Source organism: Dermochelys coriacea, chromosome 1 (assembly GCF_009764565.3).
Source record: "Dermochelys coriacea isolate rDerCor1 chromosome 1, rDerCor1.pri.v4, whole genome shotgun sequence".
Lineage (NCBI taxonomy): Eukaryota > Metazoa > Chordata > Testudines > Dermochelyidae > Dermochelys > Dermochelys coriacea.
The window spans coordinates 214,185,159-214,212,585 of NC_050068.2; the positions used below are offsets into that span (position 1 = coordinate 214,185,159).

Sequence of the window (27,427 nt, forward strand, 5' to 3'; positions counted from 1 at the left end):
GGGAGAAAGAAATAAGGAGCAGGTGGAATTAAAGTCATGTCATTGGGGGGGGGGTCATATTGGTCATCAGCTTCTTAAATTTTAGTTTTCAGTATTTTGTGTTTCCTTTTGTGGTACTATATTGCATTCATTTTGGGTAGATCAGCAATACAGTGTGGAGGTACGTCAACAGTGTTCTAGGGGTATTTTAGCCATACTTGCAGTAATTGTGGGATAATTCATCAGCATTCTGGAGTACAGTTGCTCTGGCAGTATTGGAGTAAAGTTCTTTTGCAATATACTGTCATGGGCAAAGAGGCAGTGAAACAAGAACTCCTAGATCAACCTCCAAACTTTGTGCAAGTTTGGGTTCCAAACTGGATTTCATGGTTCAGGCACACCTGGGATACCTGAGGGGTATATCAGCAGTTATGTATTCTGGAGTTCTTCTACTGTTACTGTCTATTCCAATTTCTACTGGATAGACTAGCTTGTAGGATGGCTTAAAAAGTCCTAATGTATTTTACGAACTACACTGTCACATGGTATGTTTGCACTAGGGAAGTAAAATGTTAACTGGTTAACTGATAAGCATCAGTCTTACCGGTAAGGCATTCAGTTAATGTTTAAATGCCTAATGTGCACATTAAAAACATGCGCAGCAATGCCATTTCATAGTGTATGTGGAACGAAGTTCTGTATTGTTAGGAGTTGGGATCATTGCTATGGAACTGACGTCATAGGTGCGGGGTGTGCTGCAGCACCCCCACGTTTTATGTGGTGGCCAGCTGCCGGGACTCCTGGTAAAACATAGCACCCCTGGTTCCCGCATCTATGTTGTGAACTTGTTAACGGTTAAATATTTAATTGATGCAATTTTAATAGTTTAAATGTTTACTTTTTTAAAAAGCTATTTACATCCCTAGTTTGCACCTTCTCCAAAAAGAAACAAATGATGAAACCATTCTGTTGTGAAATTACTCTGGTTCTGTGATATTGTGTTATCAGAAAGAACAAGATTGCAGCCTATAAATCCCTTAAGTAGAGCAGTTTAAATGGAAGAAGGGAGAGATGTTTTCCCAGTCTCTGATGGGAGGACGATTAACACAATAAAACTGGGGCTATGAGACTAACTAGTAGGGAAAGGCCTTTATGCTCATAGGGACTGAGACACTTGAATACGCTTCCCAAGAGAAGCTTTCAAAGTCCTCTGGTTACTTGCATACAGGAGCAGATTAAAAAAAATGCCCTTGGGAATGAGGGTGGAAGGAGTCTTGCAAAATGCAAGGGGGAGAACATCATTGTGCATTCCCCCACTTCCCTTGCTCTCTGATTCATCAAGAGCAAGTCCGTGCATATCAGTAGCCATTAGTAGACTATGAGGAAGTAGCTGATCTTTTTATTGGAGCTTCAAAATATAGTTATAATTAAACCTTTCCAGTCAGGAAAGGTTTAACTTGTGCCTTTACTACTTATTTTTTTTCTAATAAGAATGATAAAATCTTAAATTTGGTCTGATGTCAAAACATTGCTGTTGTCTGCAAACCAGCCTTATTGCTAGGTTTTGTTTGTGGTTTTTTTTGACGCAGGGAATATAAGGATGGTGGTTTTACTGCGTTGGTTGAAAATGGTCTCTTGAGCAAGTCTTTTTATTTATTTTGTTAATCTCAAACTTCCATGTTAATGGCTTTGCAAATATGTATGCTAAGTTTCTGATCGAAAAGGAACCACCTAGCTTAGTGCCCTGAAATCATATTGTAACACGTGGTGAGACCACCTGAATTTGATGGACAAATAGAAAAATTAGTTACCCACCAATTATTGTTGACTCTTGAAGAAAAAAATAAAACTTGTTTCTGAAGTTCCCTTGGATAACTGGTCAGATTTGTGAAATTATTGGTTTGAGTCTGAGAGCTTTCCATGAACCTGTTGAAATGAGAGGTCTAATTCAATTCCTATTGGGACAGGTGCGCATACTACAAAAATCATCTCCATGATGGGCACTTAGTCTGCCAAAATGGGGATCAATAACTGGAAAGGCCGGGGTACTAAACTCTCATCCCTAGAAATGATATCTCCATGGTAGGGATGAGATACATTTGTATGGATAATGACAACTTCCTCCGTTACATTAGACCGATTTTAAAAAAGTATAAGTAGTCTAGACCATCATGCTTTAAGACTTAAGCCCATTATTGGCTGCCTAGGGTTAGGTAGAGGTGTTCCCTGTTGGCAGCTTATTCCATAATTACTAAGGCCCCACTTAATTTGTGATATTGCAGAAAATGTGGATTCCACAATATTAGGCTTCCATTGCAATTTTGACAGCAGGAGCTCTGCCGTGGGCGGGGCTGAGAGCAGGAGTCCCCGCTCTCAACCCTGAGTGGCCGACAGTGGAAAACTTCTGAAAAATAATAATGGACTTAATAAATAATCATTTATTAATTATTAGTAGTAATAACTGAAAATGTCCATTATTTTTTCACAATTTTGCATGGTTTGTCCACTACTCAGCTGCAATTGTTTGACAGTCATCCCACGATTCATGTAGGGCCTTAATAATTGCCCATTTTGGGGTTTCTTGTGTCTTCTTCTGAAGCATGAAGTACTGGCTTTGGCCACAAGATGGGGTGGGGTAGAGGCCTGGATACTGATGGACCCCTGCTCCGATCTAGTATGGTAATACCTGTGTTCCTATCGTTCTAGCTAAGGGTTTTGGCCAATTCTCTGTCCAACTCCCTTTCTTTTCTTTGTTCTTTGAAGCAGGTATATTCAGTACAGATAAGATAAATGTTAGAAATGAAATTTCAAAGTGAATTTTATCCTTTAAAAATTCTAAAATTCAAGAAAGTCTGTTACTATTTTAACATACATGTTTGTCTGTGTATTCACAGGTTTCAGAGTAGCAGCCGTGTTAGTCTGTATTCGCAAAAAGAAAAGGAGTACTTGTGGCACCTTAGAGACTAACAAATTTATTAGAGCATAAGCTTTCGTGAGCTACAGCTCACTTCATCCGATGAAGTGAGCTGTAGCTCACGAAAGCTTATGCTCTAATAAATTTGTTAGTCTCTAAGGTGCCACAAGTACTCCTTTTCTTTTTGTCTGTGTATTATATCTGGCAAACTTATTTGGTTGGGGGAACATACCATGCTATAGGACAGTGGATCTCAAACTTTTTTACTGGTGACCCCTTTCGCACAGCAAGCATCTGAGTGCGACCCCCCCCCCCAAATAAATTAAACACACTTTTTAATATATTTAACACCATTTTATACGCTGAAGGCAAGCAGGGTTTGGGGTGGAGGTTGACAGTTCGTGACCCCCCCATGTAATAACCTTGCAACCCCCTGAGGGGTCCTGACCCCCAGTTTGAGAACCCCTGCTATAGGACCTGGTGAAACTTGTTCCTCCAAGATAGTATAATAGAGGCCATGTGAAGGAGGGTGGTTGGGGACTGTTAGCAGAATGTTTCAGATCAAGAGCTGTGGGATTTTTAGGGCTCAAGATCATGCTGAGTTCTCAATAACTGTGGGAGTTGGTGATCATGGAAAAAACCAGAGAGAAGGAGGAAAACATCAGAGACCAATAGATGAGACTCAGGCCATCTGTTTAGAGGTTCCCCGTTTCACTGATGTAGTCTTTCTTTTGATTTTCTAGAAAGAAAGGAAGAATTGGCCAAGGAGTGGGTATGGTTATATCTGTATCTATAGAATGTAAGAGTTAGTATAAGAAAAAAGCTGTTTAGGGAAAACAAAGAGGATCTGTAACTAGGGATAAAGGGGTGAAAAAGAGCAAAGGGTGAGCATTTCCAGCAGGATATCAGAAAATATTTCCTTAACAGTAAGAACTATCAGCCTGTGGCTGATTCTCCTTAGGGGAAGTGGTAAAAGCCTCCTGCTCTAGTAATGCCAGAAAAGACCTGTCAGGTCACTTCCTGCCTGTCACCCGCACTCCAGATGATCCAGCATGAGGTTAGGTTCTCTGTGCTATTTTGCTGAGTCTACTTCTAAATGTCCTGAGCAGGCACTCCTGCCATGTTTGCTTTTTGATAGCTGGATACTAGAGTTAAACACAACTAAGTGGTGCCCCAGTCTGGCAGCTGGATTCTCGGTTGGTATGTCCTGCATCTTGTCACAGCTCATGCTCAAGCTAGGGATCGCACATGGGGATCAGCAGGCAGCAGCTGGATTGTAGAGGTGGGAAAGATAGCCTAGAAGTGACAGATGTGATCTAGTGGTGAGAGAATGGGGATGGAAATCAGAAAATCTGGGTTCCATTCTTGTCTCTGCCACTGACTTGCTGTGTGACTTCAGGTCAGCGGTTCTCAGCCCATGGGCCACATGTGACCCACTTAGCACACAGCTGCAGCCCAGCTCAGCTGTGTGCTAAAGATATTGCCAGGTTCCTGGCTGCGCAGAGCAGAGGGGTCCAGGCTGCCCCTGCAAGTTCTGGGGGCTGGGGCAGCCGTCCGCCCCTGGTCTGGGACAGTCGCGTGGTGGGGGTCCCGGGTCGGGCTCCAGGCTGTCGCTGCCCTGCCACCTGTCGCTGCCTTGCAGTCCAGGTAACACATTGTGGACCACTGCTTCAGGTATATTACTCACCCTCAGTCTCCATTCCACATCTGTGAAATGGGACTACTCATTTGTCCCCAACTGGGTAAAATAAACTGATAACTAAAAAAGTACTATGTAAGTGTAAAGTATTATAAGGGAGATTTTCTTTGGCTATAATAGGGCTGCGCTATGCATTGGCCTGTCCTAAATAACGCAGTATAGTATTTGCAGGTATAAAGGAAGGGGAACACACATCTGTTGTGTTTGATGCAGAAAGCTACTAGATGTCTGTTACTAGAGGGTGACTGATATTAATTTACTTTAATTTTCAGCCACTAAAGTTCTTGGCACTGTCAAGTGGTTCAACGTCAGAAACGGATATGGCTTTATCAACAGGTATGTTTATAGTTATTGATAAATTTGTGGAACACAGCAGTTCACATGCTTAATGGATCTATTAACTCTTGAGTCTTCAAAATCAGGCTAGAAATCTCACAGGAAGAGGGGTTTTCTGAGATTTCTGGTATTTCCTGTTTCTGGTTGGGTTCAAAATACCACAAGGTTGGCCTGTGATGCCGCATTTTAGCTCTGACAGCCTGATAACCATTAAGGTTCTGAGTTAAAATCAGATGATAGGTGGATGTGGGAGGAAGTTATTGAGCCTTTCCAAACGTGTGTTGTGGTGGGGAGGGAAACCGACTTGAGCTTTGGAGAAAGTTTTGGTAAGGGTGTTCTTCTTTTCTGTTCAAACATGTTCACTCATCCCAATTCCAATCTCCACTAACATTCCACAGTTGTGTGTTTTATATTTATTGCTGGGCACAGATTTGAACGTGCAGAAGTTATGGGGTATTCCAAAGATCAAGTCCAGATCCACGTCTGAATTTTGAAAGTGGTCCCTCTCTCCCTCTCTCTAATAGGTCAAACCAAAATTATAGCTCGACATTCCCACATTGAATTCTAAGAAGCTGCATCTTGTACTCTAAGTCCACCCTCAAAGGCATCCTATCACCCGCTCATTTGGGTTTCTAAACTGTTTCTAAGTGTCTTCAAGCAAAAAATGGGAGAGCTAAAAGCTAGTGGTACATGGCTTGCTCATGAAAACACTGTGATAAACTTAGTTGACAAGCTACAGAAACTTGCTTATTAATATTTTTTTTAATTAGTTTTCAAACTTTTTTTTAAAATCCTCTGTCAGAAAATGGATATAGCAAAAGAATCCACAGAAGCCTCAGTTCAGGGAGTTTGATAACTCAAGGAGATCAGAGAAGGGAGATACAAAGTCTTTCACATCATAGAAACCATTTCCAGTACAACACTGTATTGTGGCGGACTCGATGTCTGTGATGAATTAGAGAATGGGGATACCGAACCTTTCAGTGCAACCACAGCTCATTGTGGCTAGCTGCCCCTCAAAAAGCGCATTGATATTGGGGAGGTGGAGAGGAGATCTGATTCATGTTGAGAGAGCTCCATATCCCCTTCTAAAGCACATTTTCCAAGGTCGTGCGAGATCAGGAGGTTAATGAATGGCTTGGAGTTAAAGAAAATAATATCAAGCCTTCCATCTCTAGGTCATTGGTTTTACTTCAGCCCCTCAGAGGTAGTGATTGTTTCCAATTATGTTCTGTCAGTGAAATGAATTTTCTGGGTCTCAGTCCAGTGGGAGAAGTCTCCACACAAAAAAACCATTATCAAAATTTGCGGGCTTAGCCCTGGTCTACACTGCGGGGGCGGCAGGTGTCAACCTAAGATACGCAAATTCAGCTACGCTATTCGCATATCTTGGGTTGACTTACCTGGCCGTGAGGACAGCGGTGAGTCAACCGCTGCCGTTCCCCCGTCGACTCCGCTTCCACCTCTCGCGAGCTGGCGTTCCGGAGTTGACGGGGATCATGTTCGGGGATCGATTTATCTAGATGAGACGCAATAAATCGATCCCCAATAGATCGATCACGACCCACCATTTGGCAGGTAGTGAAGACCTGCCCTTATTGTGTTCCCCTACTTTCTCTGATCCTTTAAAATAAAAAGGTTTATATTCTTATACAATTCTACCCTCCTAAATCAGGAGGAGCATATTTGAGAGAAGGGCATGGGGGAGTCCCTCAGATTTCTTGACTGTCAACCTAGCACCTTTTCATAAGTCACAGAATTAACTTCAAGTACCTATCTGTAAACAGTAGAGTAGAACTGAAATTGTTTTGGAGTATTTAAGGGTTCCTAGCTTCTGCATCTGTGTTTATGCACTGGATGTGAGTTTCTCAAATATATGTCAGCCTGTATCACATGCAGAATCCTGTACTGGCTGGAGGATTGTCTAGACAACCTAGAAAGAGGGGTTTTTTTTTGTTGATTAGTTTTTGGTTTCTTTATTTCATATGTGGTTCTCCCCTTCCCATGAGTATTCCTAGTCCCTCCTCTCCTAGGCTGTTTTGGGTTTCAGTGTAAGGGGAGCTATGTTAACAGCTGTGCCCAGTCCTGTTGACAGTCTCACTTGACCTGTGGGATAATGTGCTGAGAGCTTGAGTTGCAGGTCCTGTGGTCATGGAGAGGAGAGGGAGAGAATATAATAGTCTTGCTGCCTATGTCAGACTACACCTTGGATGTCTGCCCACAGATTACAGGGCGGTCCCTGGGGAAGGTGGAAAATCCCCTCCTGTTGGGGAAACAATACAGAGCAAATTCACAGCCAGGTCTGGATGGAGAGGCAGAGTAGGTTTGTACTGCACATGGACTCCCAGGGGGTGTGTGCCCTATAGAGGCTCCAGGAGATGTATTTCCAGGTTCTGGTCCTCCTCAAAAGAGGTGCATGGACTGGTGAGTTGAACCCCAGGGACTATCTCCTGTAAAGCCACAGGCCTAAATAATCAGATGTCCCATGATTACATCTCTCTCTTCAAACTTTTTCCACAGAAATGACACAAAAGAAGATGTGTTTGTTCATCAGGTGAGTGAGAGGCAATGGACTGTCTTTTTGTACATTCTATACATTGTAAAACTTGTTGCTATGTACTGTTCATATTCATCTCTCAGCCCTAGTTTCTCCTTACGAATGCTAAAGGGGTCATTCTGAACTGATTCAGCCCCACATGTATCACTGACAAATTTCCTTCTCTTAGCCACTCTCATTATATGGAGTTAAAGGGGTTGCCCTACTCAGAACTCTCCCAGCTTCCTCTGTGTATAACCGTGACAAATTCCCCTCTCTGTCTTTCAGCTTCTTCTGTCTTCTCTTGCCCACTGTGGTTTAGGCAGGGGGCTTTTTTCTTTCCAGCAGAGTAACTGCTCAGTTGGTGTTAGGGAGGGAGTATCTGGCTCAAATGAAGTTAAATGAACCTTTTTTGCTGTTTTCTACCTCATCCTCCCACCCTCCTTTTCTGCACCAGACTCTCTCCTGTTCATACTCCAGGCTTCTTTTCCAGTCCTCTCACTCTTCTTTTCTTCTTTTCATTCTCAGTCCTATTCCTCCTCTTGCTCTACTATCAATCTCTCCTTCTGTTCCCTTTCTTGCCATCCTTGAAGGAAAAGGATCCAGTCTGGTCCTTAACCAGCCTGGACATTATCAGCTGTCACAATATGAGACAGCTGCAACCAAGAATGACAGGCAAGAGGGAATGCACCAGGTGTGACTGGGCTGGGAGTGGTCAACAAGAAGCCTGCTAGTGCACATGGGGTTCCCTGAACCATCAGCAGGTCATGCTTTTAAAGTGTTTCCACATAACCTGGAACTTCACTTCTGAGAATTGAAGATGGCTGCCACATCCTTGAGGGTTAAATGCTCAGCAGCTATCTATATTTACATCACACTCATTACTGTAATATCCTAGAGATGCATATTTGACCAAGAGGTTGTTTCCCACACAAAATTCTGTTACACACTTTAGGGGCACCCACCTTTCTCAGTTCCTAGGGCTCAAGGCATAACCCTCATAATTTAGGCACCCCCACCCTTTCCCTGTTCCTAGGGCTGAGGTATAACCCTACACTCTAGGGCACCCACCCTTACCCCATTCCTAGGTCTCAGGCATGATCCTGTTAATTTAGGCACCCACCCGTACCCTTCTGTGGGCTCAGGGCATAACCTTACACTGTGCAGGTTTGCAGGGTCTTTTACCAGTGAAAGAGCCTTACTCAGTAATAGCCTACTTAACCTCTATTTATTAACAATTCCCTCCAATGAAGAATGCATATGCTAAGCATACAGTGCTCACTGCTCCCAGTCCCAATAAGGCAGATGAACTTTTCTTGATGGCCAGTCAGGATCAGATCATCTGGGAGACTCCAGCTTCTGCACGGAGTGGTTGGCAGGGTGTTGAGGTCTGGCAGCTCTGATCTTGGGGCTGTGTCCTGGAGCTGGCTCCCAAGAACTTCTTTTTGGACCCCAGTTTATATAGTGAAACTTGAGTCCTGCTTAACCAATACCATAACTAGTCATTTTACTAAAATGTTACAAAACAATTTTCTAACCAATTCTAACATATTGTAAAACAATTCTTTAACCAATCATACCCCACCACCTTAATTAATTTACACCTAGCAAAATTGTTTCTGTCTGTTACATAATTAATCAACAGACAGAGACCTGCAGATAAACAATAGAGAAATGGGGGACCATAAAGACAAAACAATAAAGCAGGGATTTCACAACCACAACTTGTCGATAAGTGATTTCTTGCCAGAGAGAATGTCATCAAACAAAGTTTTCTTCAACCATCTTAAGATCAGTTTCTTTGTCTGGTATGCTGGTAGCTATTAGGACAGGATCGCCTTCTTAACAGCCCGATATTGCATTGTTTTAATGTAATTTAGATGGAATGTAAGGATGTGACTTTCTGCTTCTTGGCCAATGGCTGCTGCTCTTCTAATATGGCTGCAGAGAAAGGCCTTAGGCCTTACAGGGTGACGTGCATTCCCTGTTGGGAAGCTTGTCTTAAACGCCTGAAAACAACAAAATTTCAAATGCCCTCTGATGAGCTAGCACCTGGTATAGCGCCTGGAACCTTAAGCACCAAAAACACAGGCTCCTACCACTTAAAACTAAAGGAGAAACTCTTATCAGCTGTAAGAGGTTTTATCCTCTGTGTGTGAGCCAGCCACTAAAAGCAGAAGAGACACACACATAGCCTGCATGTTAAGCAATTGTTAGTGTGTATTGTATATAACATTACTGGTGCTAAGGGTGCTCTGCTTGGTGGTGTGACCATTCCTCAGGGTGATAGGAGTCAGAGTTCACCTCACAGTTTTAAGAGTTTGTGAATATGTTAATGAGAGATGAGACACCAGGGGTGCTTGTGTGTAATTCATTACAATTTATATTGCATTAGGGTTTATAGCCTCATGTGCTAGTCACTGTACAATATCTCATTGTTCCTGTCCCAAAGAGCTGACCGTCGTAAGTGCCAGGCTATAGGCAGCAGGTGGATACAGCTAAAAGATGGGGTCAGCACAAGGGAACAGTGAGATGATTTTGGTCATGGTGAAAAAGGTGATAACAGCAAGTGAGCTGCCTAATCATTGTCAAGTTTTAATAGGCATCACGGCAGTGAAGTATTTTTAAGGAGAAATTTTAAGAAGGACAATGAGGTGGCTCTACAGCTATTTACAATGACATGCGTGCTTGTTGAAAAGTTTTTAAAATGGGCAATCAAGAATGGCATTGGTAGCATTCTTGCATAAAAGATGATGGTAGATGAGGGTTCTTAAATGTGCAGAATAATTGTTTTGATGTAGCAGAGTTTCTACCCATTCTCTTTGTCACCACTTTGTTCCTGTTCTCGGAGAAGGGGAGATATTTGATTCCCATATGTAGATTAAGGAGCTATAGTGGGAAGATGGGGGAGAATTTTTGTCCTTCCACGGTCAATATATGGGTAAAGTGGATAGTTAAAATCCTCTAGGAGTGTGCCCTTTGAACAAAAGTCAGGCCTGATGTAGGTGGGTGAAACTCCATTTATTTCAGGTGTCTGCTTACTCTAGGATTAAATATGTCCCATTGTTTCAACATCCATAACTAGACCATTCTGGCCGGTTTTAGACTTGGTCCAGGATTTGATGTTCCCGAATTCATGCTTCCTTCCCTTTCTTCTGTTGTCCCACTACCCTGTCAGGAGCCCTAACCAAATAGCATTTGAAACTCTGAAGGACTGACCACCTTCAGGCAATACTAGGCGGTTGGAGTTGGTATTGATTCAGTGGGAAGTGGTATCCCCACTGCAGTAGTCTGGGTTTTCCTGGTAGGATTCCCAACCAAATACAAACTAAACCAGTCCCTGCTGAATTTATGAGAGATGGGAGGGATCTTAGCATATCCTTGGGATGGTACAGTGATTCAGGCAAGCAGATTGGGGCCTGCCTGAGTGAGAAGGAAAAAGAACAGTCAGGCAGGGAGTGGCAGTTACAAAGTCCTATCAGTCACCTACACAAACATCCTACTCTGAACTGCCTCTTTCCTCTGTGAGTAGTGACTGTTCCCTGCCACTGTGGACTCCTCCCCCAGCATTTGGGGAGTATGGAGGAGGGGCTGGATTACACATGTAATCTCTTTAGAATAAGGCTGACCTAGTTGAAGGGACACACCCACCCTCCACGAGCACACAGTGGGAGGGGAGCAGGCAGATCTCATGATCAGGGTGGGGGTTAACACTCTTTATTTGCTGTTATTGGATGCTATTTATATATACACAGAGCATACAGATTAAAATGCTTCTCTCCTTAGAGCATACATGGCTGCTTTGTATTAACAGTTTCTCTCTTGCCATGGCTCCAAATCATGTAGAATCTGGAGCTAGAAAGACCTATTTGACCTCATCTTGCTCATCTTTCCCTGCTTTCTTTGACACAGCCTGATCATTCTTTGGTGTGTTATCTAGGTCTCTTGTCTATTACCAGTTATAAATGACCCAAGTGATGTGCCTCTACCTTTCTCATTAGGAGGCTATGGCTATTCCATAATGAAATAAATGATGAACTATTTCTTGGAGCTTTCCTCCTGAAATTTCAACTAATTTCTTCTAGTTGCAGCCCCTTTAGCACCCTTAAAGGTCCCTATCCCTCTTTGGTGTTTAAGAACATAAGAATGGCTGTACTGGGTCAGACCAGTCATCCATCTAGCCCAGTATCCTGTCTTCAGACAGGCCAATGCCAGGTGTTTCTGAAGGAATGAACAGAATAGCAACCATTGAGTGATCCATCCCCTATCATCCACTCCCAGTTCTGGCAATCAGAGTCTAGGGTACCCAGAGTATGAGGTTGCATCCCTGGCTATCTTGGTGAATAGCCATTGATGGATTTATCCTCCATGAATTAATCTATTTTTTGAACACTGTTTTTGGCCTTCACTACATCCCCTGGTAACAAGTTCCACATGTTGACTGCGTTTTTTGAAGAACTATTTCCTTTTGTTTTCTGTTTTTTAAAATTTGCTGCCTCTTCATTTCATTGGGTGACTCCTAGTTCTTGTGTTATGAGACGGGGTAAATTGAACACTTCCCTATTCACTTCTTTCACACCATTCATGATTTTATAGACCTCTATCATATCCCCCTAGTCATCTGTTTTCCAAGCTGAAAAGTCTCACTTCTTTCCTCATATGGAAGCTGTTCCATAGCCCTAATCATTTTTGTTGCCCTGCTCCAGTTCTAAATACCTTTTTTTAGATGGGACAACCAGAACTGCATGCATTATTCAAGGTGTGTACACTGAAATGCAGTTGCTTCTTGGATGGAGCATGGCTATTTTTTAACATGTCATAGTAACATGATATGACTGTATCATCAGAGGATACATGAAGAAAACTTCTCCAAATAGGCTTCTCTTTGGAAAAGGAAATATTGTTGTATAAGCTTTTAACTATTGAGTGCCCAGTGTGTCTTAATTTGTAATGCTCTCACCTCTGAGACGGAAGGGCTGAGTCAGTCTTGGTTTCATACCTGTTGCTGATACTGCACAGCAGTAAGACGGGGCAGTGCTGCTACTCATCTTTTGCAGAAGACTTCTTGCCTGTTTACATCAAATTTTAGAGCCTAGGGAAACCCCTGAGAACATAAGAACGGCCATACTGGGTCAGATCAAAGGTCCATCTAGCCCTGTATTCTGTCTTCCGACGGCGGCCAATGCCAGGTGCCCCAGAGGCAATGAATAGAACAGGTAATCATCAAGTGATCCATCCCCTGTCACGCATTCCCAGCTTCTGGCAAATAGAGGCTAGGGATGCCATCCCTGACCATTCTGGCTAATAGCCAGTGATGGACCTATTCTCCATGACAATTTATGTAGCTCTGTTTTGAACTCTGTTATAGTCTTGGCCTTCACAACATCCTCTGGCAGGGAGTTCCACAGGTTAACTGTGCATTGTGTGAAAAAATACTTCCTTTTGTTTGTTTTAAACTTCTGCCTATTAATATCATTTGGTGGCCCCTAGTTCTTGTGTTATGAGGAGCAAATAACATGTCCTTATTTACTTTGTCCACACCAGTCATGATTTTATAGACCTCTATCATATCCCTCTTTAGTTGTCTCTTTTCCAAGCTGAAAAGTCCCAGTCTTATTAATCTGTCGTCATATGGCAGCTGTTCTATACCTGTAATTATTTTTGTTGCCCTTTTTTGAACCTTTTCCAGTTCCAATATATCTTTTTTTGAGATGGAGCGACCACGTCTACACGCAGTATTCAAGATGTGAGCGTACCATGGATTTGTATAGAGGCAATATGACATTTTCTGTCTTATTATCTGTCCCTTTCTTAATGATTCCGAACATTCAGTTAGCTTTTTTGACTGTTGCTGCACATTGAGTGGATGTTTTCAGAGAACTATCCACAATGACGCCAAGATCTTTCTTGAGTGATAACAGCTAATTTAGACCGCATAATTTTATATGTATAGCTGGGATTATGTTTTCCAGTGTGCATTACTTTGCATTTATCAACATTGAATTTCATCTGCCATTTTGTTGCCCAGTCACCCAGTTTTGAGAGATTCTTTTGTAGCTCTTTGCAGTCTGCCTGGGACTTAAATATCTTGAGCGGTTTTGTACCATCTGCAAATTTTGCCACCTCACTGTTTACCCCTTTTTCCAGATCATTTATGAATACGTTGAATAGGACTGATCCCAGTACAGACCTCTCAGGGACATCACTATTTACCTCTCTCCATTCTGAAAACTGATCATTTATTCCTACCCTTTCTTTCCTATCTTTTAACCAGTTACCAATCCACATGAGGGAACCTTCCCTCTTATCCCATGACTGCTTACTTTGTTGAAGAGCCTTTGGTGAGGGACCCATCAAAGGCTTTCTGAAAATCTAAATACACCATATCCACTGGATTCCCCCTTCTCCACATACTTGTTGACCCCCTCAAAGAATTCTAGTAGATTGGCGAAGCATGATTTCGCTTTACAAAAACCATGTTGATGCTTCCCCAACAAATTATTTCATCTGTGTATGTCACAATTTTGTTCTTTACTGTAGTTTCAACCAGTTTGCCCAGTACCGATGTCAGGCTTAATGGCTGTAACTGCTGGGGTCGCCTCTGGAGCCCTTTTTAAACATTGGTGTCACATTAGCTATCCTCCAGTCATTTGGTACAGAAGCTGATTTAAATGATAGGTTACAAACTACAGTTAGTCCTGCAGTTTCACATTTGAGTTCCTTCAGAACTCTTGAGTGAATACCATCTGGTCCTGGTGACTTATTGCTGTTTGGTTTATCAATTTGTTCCAAAACCTTTTCTAATAACACCTCAATCTGGGACAGTTCCTCATTCTTTTTAGGTGACAAATCTGGCTCAGGTTTGGTAATCTCCCTCGCATCCTCAACCGTGAAGACCAATGCAAATAATTCATTTAGTTTCTCTGCAATAGCCTTAGCATCCTTGAGTGCTCCGTTAGCATCCCTTAAGGCTCTTTCAGCAGAGGTCCTGAACTGTGAACTGTTCCTTCATTTACAATCTGTGTGTTTTACTTTGTTTCAATTTTGAATGAATTCAAAATTAGTTTTTTGTTTCTGTGTAGTATAGCTCCCGAATCTGTCCATATATAATATATTTCTATTATCACCGTTTTATCTAAGTGAAATATTAAGAACTGCAATCTTTCTATCCATAAATCTCCTAATATCACATTGGAAACTATCTAGTCTGTCCTCTCTCACCATAGCATCTGGGCACCTCACAAATTTGAATGAATTTATTCTTACTATACCCCTGTGATGTAGGTAAATCTGATATTAGATTCCTCATTTGACAAATGGGAGTTGGCTAGGAGAGACTGAACCAGATGAAATGATGTGGCCACAGTCACACAGAAGTCTTCATCCAAGGCAGGAACTGCACCCAAATCTCCAGAGTCTAAATCCAGTGCTGGTATCAAATTTTCCTAGTTTTGATCTAATCTGTGTCCAGGTTTGTTAATTGTGATACCTAGCTCTTATATATAGCACCTTTTTCATGTGAAGATATCAGAGTGCTTGACAACACTTCTAGGTATACTTCATCCTGCCTCAGCACCGGAAGAAGGCCTAGATGACCTCTTGAGGTCCCTTCCAACCCGACATTTCTATGGTAGTGCTTCAGTTAAAATCTTTGACATAAATTTCATTGACTTTAGTTGATGTAGGTGTAGCCCACTAATTGCTCAAGGAGCCTTTCAGTGAATATGCGCTGAGCTTTGGTAGTGGAACAGAGCCCAAAGCCAGAAGTTTTGCATAGTTTCAGATTTTGTTGCAAACATCTTGCATAGTTCTGCATTCCCTTTGTTGAAACTTGGGGGGCACTACTGGATATGGGGGATGGTCTGTGTAGAGGGATGCACAGTTAATATTGCCATCCATCAAGAGACTTCAGTCCAATTCACATCTGCCCATCTCTCCTTTGCTGTCCACAGAGAAGAGAAATTCAAGATGCTGTCAAGGTTGTGTGGCTTCTTGGACCTCTGTCTCTATGGTCTCTGAAAGGACGTCAGGTCTTGGGTCTCCTGCCCATTCCTGTGTCTGTGTGGAATTAGATCAGGACCTAAGTACGCTATCCCATGTATACAAAACACTTATCACCATGCAGGTCCAACTGGGTTTCAGGCACTTGTCTCCTCCCTTTGAGGACTTGAGACCAATGATGGTGTCCAACGACCTTCTTAAAACAAAGGACCAGAGCATTAGAGGAAAAAATGGTATATGGGCATATTTAGTCTAATCTAATCTTATGCTTCACCACAAGCAGTTAGGTGAACTTCCCTCTTGAGTTACAGGAACAGAATTAACTTGTATCTGTTAGCAAGTTCAGATCCTCCTGTGACTCTGAGCATGTCTCAATCTGATTCTTTCTCTGACCTACAGTGTTTGAACTTTTTGGTGGGGGGGGTGGAGGATGCTGCTTAGGAAGAGGGGTGAAACCATTAATGCTAATTGGTTTGGCATTATTAATGACCTTTTAACGGTAAGGTGTTAAGTCACTTTCAGAAAGGGCCTCCTCTTCTTGCCCTTGGTTCTGCTACCCAGACAAACACCTAGGGTCAAATATTCCTTCCATTATATAATGCAGAAACACCACTGTTATGACAGCATTAAGAGCCTTTGTCACAGATACCATGGTACTCTTTGAACTATATGGGGAGAAATTGCCAGTGGGGTTGTAGGGATGGTCTGGAGCATAAGAGGGTGAGTTAGGACTCGGGAGACCTTGGTTTGGTTCCTGCTGTGGTTCAGTCCAGCAGACTTCCTTTGTGACTTTGGGCAAGTATCTTTATCTACTTAGTGCCTCTGTTCCATGTCTTAAAAATGAGAATAATATCTCTCACTACACCCTGTGAGGTAGAGGGTATGCTCTACTAAGGATTGTATGGTACTGAGATACTAAGATGTTCAAGGTCATCTAAATCACTAGATAGTGCCCTTTCTGAATAAAGCAGTGAGGCTGTACATGAATAGTCTGAGATTTGGCAGAGGCAAGGATAGAAGCCACTCTGTCTCCTTGCTGCCAGCCACTAATTTGCCTTGAGGGGAACTTCTCTGGGAGAATCTGATTTCTGTTGCATTCCACCTCTGACTTTTGATCAAGATGACTCTTTTTGTTTCTTTAAAGACTGCAATTAAGAAGAACAACCCACGGAAATACCTGCGCAGTGTTGGTGATGGAGAGACTGTAGAATTTGATGTGGTCGAGGGAGAAAAGGTGAGAGAGAGAGAGAGAGGCCTAAGCGGTCTTGGGTAGTCCATTTCCACCTTTCTCCCAATGGGGGTGGATGTAGGATCATTCCTTTGTGTATATCCTCTAGTGCTCTGTCCAGTCTAGTGATAAATTACTCTATTGATGGAGCTTCTACTATTTCCCTTGGGAGACTATTGTTCTGTCTAATAAGTCTTTGCAAAATATATCTGGATCTCCACTTTGAAATTGTTTCTCTTGAATTTCATCCCATTACTCCTATGGGCTTTAAATTTTTCTTAAATAGGAGGGCTGTAGGTCTGTACATGCACATTTTTGTTCCCGCTGAATAATTCTCTGTCTTTGGTATTGGTACCCTTCAGATACTTGTAGATTCATGTTCCCTGTTAATTGTCATTTAGCTAATCTGTAGATATTCAAGGGTTGTTTTGATTTGTGCGCGTGTGTGTCTGTGTTTGTGTGGTTTATTTGGTTGGTTAGGGGTTTTTTGTTGTTGATGTTTTTGTTCCTCATAATTCAATTCAATTTTTCTGGCCCTCTGATCATTTTGCTGATTTCTTCTGAACTCCCTATAGTTTGTGAATCTCTTTCTGGAAATGAAGTTGAGAATACCTGGCCGGCTTGTTCATTCTTGTCATATGCAGCTTGTGAGGAATGGAAAAATAAGCTGTGTCAAAGAAACCTGCTATTTGGAGGGAAGACAATCACCTCTTGTCTTAATTTTGTAATTCTGGAAACAGGGAGGTGTTTTGATTCTCCATCTTGCTTCCTTTTTCTGGGTCTGTACACCTTCCACTTGGTTCTTGTTCTCTTGCATGTTTTTCATTACGTCCTTTCTCTCTTTTTCTATCTCAGGGTGCAGAAGCAGCCAATGTCACCGGTCCAGATGGAGTCCCTGTGGAAGGTAGCCGTTATGCTGCAGACAGGCGCCGTTACCGACGTGGCTATTATGGCAGACGCCGTGGACCACCTCGTAATGTAAGTTGGGCTCATTTTTAGTTCCAGCACTCCCACTTCAAACCCAGATCCTGAGATTCCCTGCATGAGGATTGGGGAATTCCAGGTTAAGCTCTATGTCATGATGATCAAATCTAGCTGAACTTGGAGGCAAGTGGTATGTTCCTCCTGATGTGCCCAGAGGAGAGAGGTTAACCAGCCACTGTCTTCTACCAATATTATGTGTCCACAATGTTGGAGCTGACATAATACACTCAGCCACTTGAGCTTTTCTGAAGAGATCCCTCTCTGGTGTCTGTCTCTAGGAGGATGTGAAAAGTGGCTTTTGGTTGTGAAAATATTTTCCGCCTTAAAAATGTGCCTCTATTTCTTTTCACAGTGAAGTGCGCACTCTATTTTCTTCACTCATTCCTTTTTGGTTCTGTCTACGCTGGCCTAAAAAGTGATGGAATAAACAGTTGCTTTCCTTGCCCATACAGGGACCATGTTAGGCCCCTATCTGTGCAAGGGCTTCAAGCCTTGCACTTTTTGCCCAGTGATTTATGCCAAAGTCTGATGCCCATGTTTGATGCCTCCTATGCCTGGGTAAAACCCATTCAGTAAAGCATTGTGCAGAGTGCTATACTTTCATTCCGTGGACCACATGGGAGATTGAGATGAGCCTGCAGCCTCAAATCTAAGCCTACAGCCTAGTAACCTGACAGGTCTGCCAAAGGTCCTCTGATACAGGGTCCAAGACACACACTTGGGAGCCTTGAGGCCAGAACAACCTTCTATCATGGGCTGAAGATCGGAATTTCCTTGGCTCTGTATAGGATGTAAATCCGTCACAGGTGCCAATTTAGATTTACCCAGTGGCAATATCTGCACCAATTGCTAAAATTTCAAACCTTAGCATTGACAGGAGGCAGCAACAACAAAGAGAGAGGAAGCCACATCCCTTTCCTTCATACTCTTCAATCCATGAGGGCCTTGAAGACTCTCATGGCATTGCTGTCTCCTGTTCTCCATGCTTCTCGGGAACTGGAATAACTAATTTGGATTCCTCATTGGTTCAAGTGGCAGTGTTGCCTTTTGATATCTTGTGCCTGAGTTGGGGTGGGGGGTCCACTGTCAAGGCAACTAGCCACCCCACAACTTGCTTTTTTTGCAGTTTGAATTCTGTGCCTGTACTGATTTCTCTGGTCTTAATCCAGAACTGCCTTGGGGGTACCTTTAACCCCTTCAGAGATTAACTTGGAGGGTCTCTTGACTCAACCTCAAGACCCTGGTCATCTACCCCCACCTCAGATCAAGGTATCGTGGAAGGATATCTTGCAGGGCCATCTTTAAATTGTGTTGCCCTGTGTACAGGACTCCATGAAAGCCTTGCTGGAGGTTGAGGCCAATCTCTGCACTGGCACTAGTGCCTGTTCCAAAACTATATCTTCCCTCTGCACCAATGCCCTCACAAGCACCTATTCCTCATCTGCCACTGACACAGCCTGTGTTTGCTGACACGGAAACCAGTAAGAGACCCCTTAGAACTATCCACATCTGTGGAATAGTATGAGACTCCTTCAGAGGAAACGTTCAAATTCCTTTTGTAGGCACATACGAATAGTATCTCATCAGAAGAACAAATTGGTGCTTCATCTGTTTCCCTCCTTACGAACAGATACTGTTTCAGTAACTAGTGGGGAGAATGGCAAGTGTTCTCAAGCTGCAAAAAGGGGTTATGGCACCAGAGATATCAAGCCCCTGTTTATCAGATTACAGCAGACCAGGGACAAGCTTGCTCTGCCTATAGCTGTGCCTAAGGATATCTGGCTTTCTTTGTTCTCATTTCCAAGAGAGTAGACAGGATTTATGTTAAACCACGTGAAGGACATCGGTTATAGTGTTGCTTGGCAAATTCCATGCTGTTACCTGCAGCTCAGGAAAGAAGGGTCAGTAAGGTGTCCCACTCTACCCTCTCTGACAGAGGGGATATTAACTGGATATTTTGGTAGATGTTTCTACTTACTGGTCTCACTAGGATTTTAGGTGGCCAACTATAAGCCACAAGTCCCATTACAGTTATGCCCTGTGGATACCACAATACACATCCTGGAGTTTTTTTCCTGAGGAACAGAAGAAAGGACCTAGGACACTGGTTGTTGAGGGTCATGTGCTTGCTAAGTGCTCCCTAAAAGCCGCATATGATGCCTTGCACAGAAGTCAAGAACGGTTGGTCATAGGAGTATACTCCTTTGAGGGCCTGGGCTTCTTTAATGACAAAACAGATGAAGCCCTAGAGAACATTAAGGCCTCTGCCTGCTCTTGGTGGCTAGCAGTCATTTTCCTCAACTTGGAGGAGGTCTGCCCTTCCTACTTTCAAAGTCAGGTTCCCTCACAACACCAAAGCATACAGCCCCAAAGGTGATATGCTCCACCTCCTTCTAAACTTGCCACTTGCCTCAGCAGTATAGAATCAGGTTTTGTTGCCATGTGCTCTCAGCATTGGCCTCCATCCAAAAGTTTTGCGAGGTGTAGTTGAGAGCTGTGCACCAATTTACATCTTATCTCCCTATCCTTTGGATCCAGTTTTTCTTTCTACAGTATCTGGTATAGGATTGGTTCCAATTTCTGGGTACTGGACACAGTCAGTGACACATACTCCATTCAGTTCTTCATTGTTCCACCGTGCCACCTCCCTCTTCAGGGACCCATATTCTGAGACAGTTCTGTCAGAAGCAGTGGATTCTCTTCTCAAGAAGAGCCATAGGGGAGTTTCCACAAAAACGCTGAAGGGAAAAGATTTTATTTTTTCTCTTTCCTGATCCCTGAGAAGAATGATGGCCTGAGACTCCTTGTGGACCTCAGAAACCTCAACAGGTACATATAACCATTCACATTCTGGATGTTCATGATGGGGAGCATTTAAAAACACCTGCTTTCATGCAGCATCCAAATGCTAGCATCAAGTTCTGAGGTTCTGTGTGGAGACAAGACACTAGAGTCCTTCCTTTGTCACAGCCCTGTGAGTGTTCACCAAGTGCTTCATACTGGTTGCTGCACGCCTCCAGACACCAAGCAATATTTGTTTACATGTCTGGTTGACTGGCTAACAGCCAGCTCTCCACAGGACCTCTCCTCAGCAATTCAGTATGTATTCAGCCTCTTCCAGGTTTTGGGATAGTTGATTAATTGGAAGAAATCCACTTTTCAACCTGCACAAAGTATCACCTTTTATCAGAGTGGTCCTGAATGCCAGCTGAGTCAGAAACTTTTTCAGAGTGGTACCTATTGCTTCCCAACTCAGCATAGTTGCCCCAATGCCTTTGATCTTGACTAGGGTGTGTATTGCTAAGGCCATAAAATACATGGCATATGGAACACCTGGGATTCCAGACAGTCTATCGATGTGCTCCATCCAGGTACATAAACAGGACAGTGTAGTGCCCCTAAATACTAGCAGAAACCATTCAGTCTTTCATTTAAATATAGCTGCTATATGGGAGGATTGGAGGGTGGCGAACATATATATTTTAAAAATGGCTCGGTGATCTGTGGAAACGATAGGTCTGTAAGCTGTACATCTGTACCTGGTAACCTGGCTGAAACAATAACTAAAAATAATCTTCTAGATGTTTTATTACAGGGTCTACTCACTACAATTCTTGCAAAGGAAAATAGATTAGTGCAACACTATTAAAAGTCTTTGGCTTTGTCAATGAAGTAGTGGACAAAGCAGAACCAGTTGAAATAATTCATTTAGACTTTCAGAATGTCTCAGATAAAGTCTCTTGCCATAGGCTACTAAAGATGTATCATGGGGTGAGAGGCAAAGTATTGTCATTTGATCAAAAACTGGCTAGGAGACAGAAGACGAGTAGAATGGTCAACTTTCATCATGGCAAAAGGTTGTGTGGTGACTCAAGGTTCTGTACTGGGTCTAGTGTTGGCAAAATCGGCAGGTAACACTTATTTAGGTTAGTCAGAACTAGAGAGGACTCTGAGGAACTACATAGACTTGACCAAGCTAGGTAAATGGGCAACATGAAGGCAAATGTCAATTTAACTATCCTACACAAGAAAAGGGCCTGGACATCATTGTAGACAACTCAGTGTAGACCTCTGCTCAGTGTGCAGCTGCCGTCAAAGGAGAACAAGATGCATAAGAAATGGCATATAGTGCCATTACATGAATCAGTGATATGTTTAATCTGGAATTGTAGTTGCCCTGGCCCTGGGACTAGCCCCTCCTGCAGTTTCAATCAAGAGGAATAATGTTAAGGCCTGCAGCTCTGATGCAGTAGCATAGAATGCTGTCCTGGGAGAGAGACTGGCAATGAGAGAGCAGGGAGAGGGGAAGGAGTTGGAAGGTAGTTAAAGAAGGAGGAGACAAAAAAAGGCGGTGCTGGGATAAAAAGGGGATTTTCCAGAGGAAGCGAACTGGCTGAAACACAGTGTGCAAGGAGCCTGGATGTGAGGGGCATACCTCCATGTGAATGATGAGGTTGATCACAGGGACAATGACAGGGAATACAGTTTGGGTGCTTTGGGAATGAGTGTGGCTATCCAGATAGAGGAGTGGACCTCTAGGAAAGAGATGTGGTCATTGGAGTGTCAAAGCAAAGGAGCATCGCAAGCCAGAGAGAGGTGAAGGTGATGGGATAACTGGGGTGAAGCTCAGGGAGAGGAGGCGCTGATTCTCTCTTGGGGTGAGACAACATGGTGTTAACAAATTTCTTCTGTTGTCATGGTAATTTACAGTTAATTTTCCTAAGCAAGTATTTGTTACTTTATATATAACAGAACATTAATATAATCTTATTGTCCCTACCAAATTTCTGGGTGTTTCCTTTTTAAAGTTTAAATTTAAGATTATCTTCCTTGTATTGGCTTGCCTCTGTTTTTCTGCACAGTAGGAATAGCCTAGCTGAGAACTGGGTCACTTCAGAATAACGCATGCAGTGTTGGTCAGCTCACCTCTAAATAATATTGCAAAAATACAGGGGACTCAGAGAAGAGCAGTGAAAATAGTTATGCATGGAAAAGACTGTCGTATGAAGAAAAATTAAAAGATTTGGATGGCTTACCTTAGAAAGAAGATGACTGAAAAAAGACATGATAAAAGTATATAAAATGATGTGTGTGTAGGTTAGAGCTTCTGTTTTTCCCTGTCTCATAACAGAAAAACAAGGGAATGTTGAAATTGAAAGGTGGCAAATTCAAAACTAACAAAAGGAAATATTTCAGAGTAGCAGCCTTGTTGGTCTGTATTCGAAAAAAGAAAAGGAGTACTTGTGGCACCTTAGAGACTAACAAATTTGAGCATAAGCTTTCGTGAGCTACAGCGGATGCATTCCGATGAAGTGAGCTATAGCTCACGAAAGCTTATGCTCAAATAAATTTGTTAGTCTCTAAGGTGCCACAAGAACTCCTTTTCTAAAAGGAAATATATAATTGGACTTTGGAACTTGCTTTCAGGGGATGTTCATGAGGCCAAAAACTTAGAAAGATTCAAAGAGGGATAGCACTATAGGGATAAGACTACTCAGAGTTATGATAATTAATGCTCAAAGGAAGGTCTTGAAAGGGATAAACAGCTTCATGATTAAAGCCAGTCTCTGACTATTAGGATGAGGTGTTCATGGAGGCCCTCCCATCCCAGCTGCAGGGTTCTTAACCTTTTTTCTGAAATATCTCATACTGGCTACTGTTAAAGACCAGATACTGGACTAGATGGACCTTGAGTCTGATCCATTAAGTAACTGGTATATTCCTGCAAAGGTGGAAAAATTAGACTTGTGCCTTTCCCACACCCTGCTTTATAATCTGTAGTGGGGAGAAACCTGGAGGAATATTTTAAAATGTTTTTGTCTTTCCCAACCCCTGCACAATTTGGTGTGGTTTTTTTTTTTTTGTTTTTTTGTTTTTTATTATTATTAGAAATTCAGGTATTTTCTACTCCCTCCTGGAAGACTTTATAGATGTTTAAAGAGCTGGTAGGATTATGGCATCCAGGCTTCAGTCTCCTGTGGAACTGTGAGGGGAAAGGATTTTATTTTATTGTCTAAAAACACTAATACACTTGTTTCTTAACTCTGCTAAATCATTTCTATGTACTCTTTACCTTTTCTGAAGTCAGTGGAGTTACAATGGCATAAACATGGTGTAACAGAGTGGAGAATCCAAGGTGTGAACTGCTTGTCAGGAGGAAAGAAAAACCTGAGAAAAAGAAGATCTTAGTGAAAAAACACAAACACCCAATTCCTGTCAATTGCAGGCTATAAAGGCTATCACTCCTATTCACTGGTCCTTGTAGTAGTGCTGTAGCAAAAAACAGGGAAGACCTGACTTGATTGTCTTGATGTTTCAAAGCCTAAAAAAGAGATAAAATCCACTTTGGAGAAACACACGCTTTCTTTGTACCTCCATAGAGAAGGAAAAAGGAGACTTTTTTGCATGTCACTTCTAGATTATGTAGAAGAGGTAGTAGTAAGTGTTTTGTAACAAGTTTTCTGCCATTGACTTCACTGATAGTAGGAACAAACATTTAAATGGTCAACTTTTGGGGGTGAGTGTATAGGATAGAGCTCATTCCCTATGGTATGTTTGTAAAGCTTGATATAAACAGTTGATGCCATGTATGTGACCATATGGTCAACTGTGTTCAAGCCACAGAAGTCAACAGACAACACAACATATCCTGGGAGACTTAGATGAAGATTCTGCTATAGAATTTTGTTTTATTTCTTTGCCATTTAGTATCATGGTGTCATGTACAACCTGATCAAGGCCCCAGCATGGTCAGCTTGACCACTATGGCAAAATCCTGGATTCCATGTCTAAACTAGAAATTCTTTGGAAGCTGCATTTAAATGAAAAGGGGGAGGATTTTACTGAATTAAATAATTCAAATGAAAAGACCAATTAGTATAGTATTCCCTCAGTCATTTATTTGGGTATTCAATTCACAAGTTTTACACTGCCCCTAAATTTTGTCTCTTCTATATGCAGCAAGAGTTTTAAATTAAATTGCATTTTGGAAGCTGCCATGAGGAAGATGGAGGCTTTGGCAGATACGTAGGCTATTGTAGGACTTTTTCTGCAGTGTCAAAGGCACAGGAAATGGTTTGGGATTGTGGGCCACGTATATTGGCTGGAAACTATTGCTAAAATGATCAGTTGAAAAATTGGTAGCACTAGTGATATTGTCATAATGGGATTTCAGTGGCAGCCGCAGGGATGTGCTAGCCGCCACTCCCTGAAGCTCCCGCTGGCTGGGAATGGTGAACCGCAGCCACTGAGAGCTGCGGGGGGCTGTGGCTGCAGACAGTCAACGTTAGCAGAATGTCTCACAGGCCACAGGTTGCCCACCACTGGCTTGGAGCATCTTCACCAGAAGCACTACAGCATGCAACTGCATTGGTACAGCTGTGCTAATGCAAGTGTATACCTGCCCTAAGCCTGGTAAAGAGGATTTCCTGTATTTCAAATGGTACAGGCCTATATTGTTCAAACTGAAGGACTAGGGTTCTAGTCGTGGCTTCTCAGAGATGTGGGGGAGTGTGACTTTTCTAGTAATCATCTGTCTGCAGCACACAATCCATTACAGTGGGCAGGGGAGGGGCCTGCTGATCTGGATTGGGCTTTGCAGTGCAAGGGAGTCTTGAGGAGGAATTTGGTGGGTATGCATGCTAGGATAAGGGAGTACAATGCAGGCCTGTGGCTAGCATGGAAGAAGGCGCAAAGATCAGAGTAGGCAAATACACAAAGGGAATGATGAAATGGTATTTGCTTCCAATCATGGCCCGTGGTACCTCCCTCTCCCTAGAATCAGTTCCTGCTCCTTGATGTTCACATTATGCCCCTCCCCACTCTTGAGTTGTTCCTTAGATAGGCTGCATGTCATCTTTGCATCTTCCCTCTTAAATCAGACCTTCCAGCCCCTTCATCATTCTTGTTTTGTTTTCTCCTCATTCCCTTCATTGTGACTGCATCTTCTGGCACTGCAGTGCCTGGAACTGGATGTTGCTGACCTGGTGCATTTGGACTGGAGTCACAGAAAGGGACTGTCTCCTCCCTGATAAAGTGCTCAAATGTGTGCAGTCTAGAATTACATTGGTTTTGTGTAGGGGAGGCCCTGGTTTGACATCTGCCCCCTCCTTCCTCCTCCTCCTCCTGGTTCTCACTCTGTGTTTCTTTGCTTCGCCAGTACCCGGGTGAGGAGGAGGAGGAGGAGGGGAGCGGGAGCAGTGAAGGATTGGATCCTCTCATCACCGAAGGGCATATCCCAAGGTCGCGGAACCAGCTGCGCCGCCCACAATACCGGCAGCGCTTCTTCCCACCTTACCGCACAGGACAGACCTTTGACCGTCGCTCACGGGTCTATTCCCATGCTGCTGATGGCACACAGGTAAAACAGCATCTGGAAACTATGATTACCTCCCTGCCCTGCTCTGCTCCCTTCTCCCTTGCTGCCCCATCTGCCTCTACATCTGTGAACTTGCTTCTCAGTGGACTGATTCAGACACAGTTGTGACTAAACTTCCAGGTTGATCTTCTGCTGGTACACTTCCATCCTCATTAAACAACAATATAATTGTCCCTCAAAAAGGTATAACCCAGTTACATTATTCTGACATTCAAATGGTAATTGCAGGGTTTGGGAGCATTGAGGCACCAGGATTCAGCTTTCTCTGATGAAAAGGTGATTGAGAAACCCAGCAATCTCTATTGCAATGAACTGTGGAGTTCACTGTAGCCATGGGACACTTGTTGCCTCTCTATGCATTTGTAGTATTCATATTTCAGTAGTTCAACTTTTCATTCTTTGTGGACAAGCCAGTAATTCTCCATCCTTCCCACAGTCCCCTTTGCTAATTCTGAAAGATGTCACCTCTTGTGGATCATCTGCTGTTCAATGGATCTCGCTTGGAGGAAACTATTGATCTAGAGCTGTGTCTTAACTCAGTCTGTGCCCAGACATCATCCACCCCATGAAACATAAAGGAAAGAGAAAGAAAGAAAGTGTGTGTGTGTGGGGGGGGGGAGTTCTGAAACTATGGGATTATTGTACTGTCACCTGTTTTGTAGCATGTTGCAAGCCTTCTTATTCCAAAGGGATAAGAGTAATAGTTCTATCTCAAACCACTCTAAATGTCCAAGTTGTCTTTCCCTCCTGGGTGTTCACACCTTTCAGATTGTATATGATTACCTCTACCAGTACTATCCATTTAGCCAGCATTTGATGGAGATTCCTCTGGTTACTTTTCTGTCTGTCAGTTTTTTTCCACCAACAAACGGTATTACCTGATGTGCTGTTTTCTTTCGCATGCTCTCTCTCTCTCTTTTTTTTCATTGTCTTGGTTCCACTCCCTACTCTTCTCCACCCCTCCTCCACCTCAGCAGCTGCCCCTGTCAGGCTGCTAAAAATAGTTGGCATAGCTATATGCAGGCACAGCATGTGAAACTGCAAGTCTCTTTAGAGCAGCTCTGTGTCTCTAGGAAACTTTGGAGGCAGAAAAGACCCAGGAAGGACCTGATATATATATATATATTTCCCCCGCCCCCCCTTTGTGGAAAGAGTGCCCAGGATTGGGGCACTCACAAGCATGTGTCAGAAGCAGTTTTGGTAAGGTTTCTGCCTCTCTCTGGAGCAGTGAATAGGCATCCTAAGGTGACTTTTCTGCCATCTGTTCCCTTTGAGGAAGGGGAGGGGCATTGCTGGCTCGTGAACTTCCAGTTTTCTTCTTTGTCAGCGTAAGAGCCTTCTGACCATGTTGTTCTTCCTTCTTTTGGTACATA

General features: G+C 42.9%; 1 protein-coding gene across 1 annotated transcript in view; it reads left to right on the plus strand.

The window, feature by feature from the left end:
- The window catches only part of YBX3 (Y-box binding protein 3), a 36,598-nt gene that overhangs the window by 1,698 nt on the left and 7,473 nt on the right, over nucleotides 1–27,427 (plus strand). Inside the window, 5 exon segments of the mRNA XM_038405699.2 lie at nucleotides 4,865–4,928; nucleotides 7,449–7,482; nucleotides 16,610–16,699; nucleotides 17,549–17,671; nucleotides 25,836–26,036. Coding sequence (XP_038261627.2) covers nucleotides 4,865–4,928; nucleotides 7,449–7,482; nucleotides 16,610–16,699; nucleotides 17,549–17,671; nucleotides 25,836–26,036 — 512 coding nt within the window.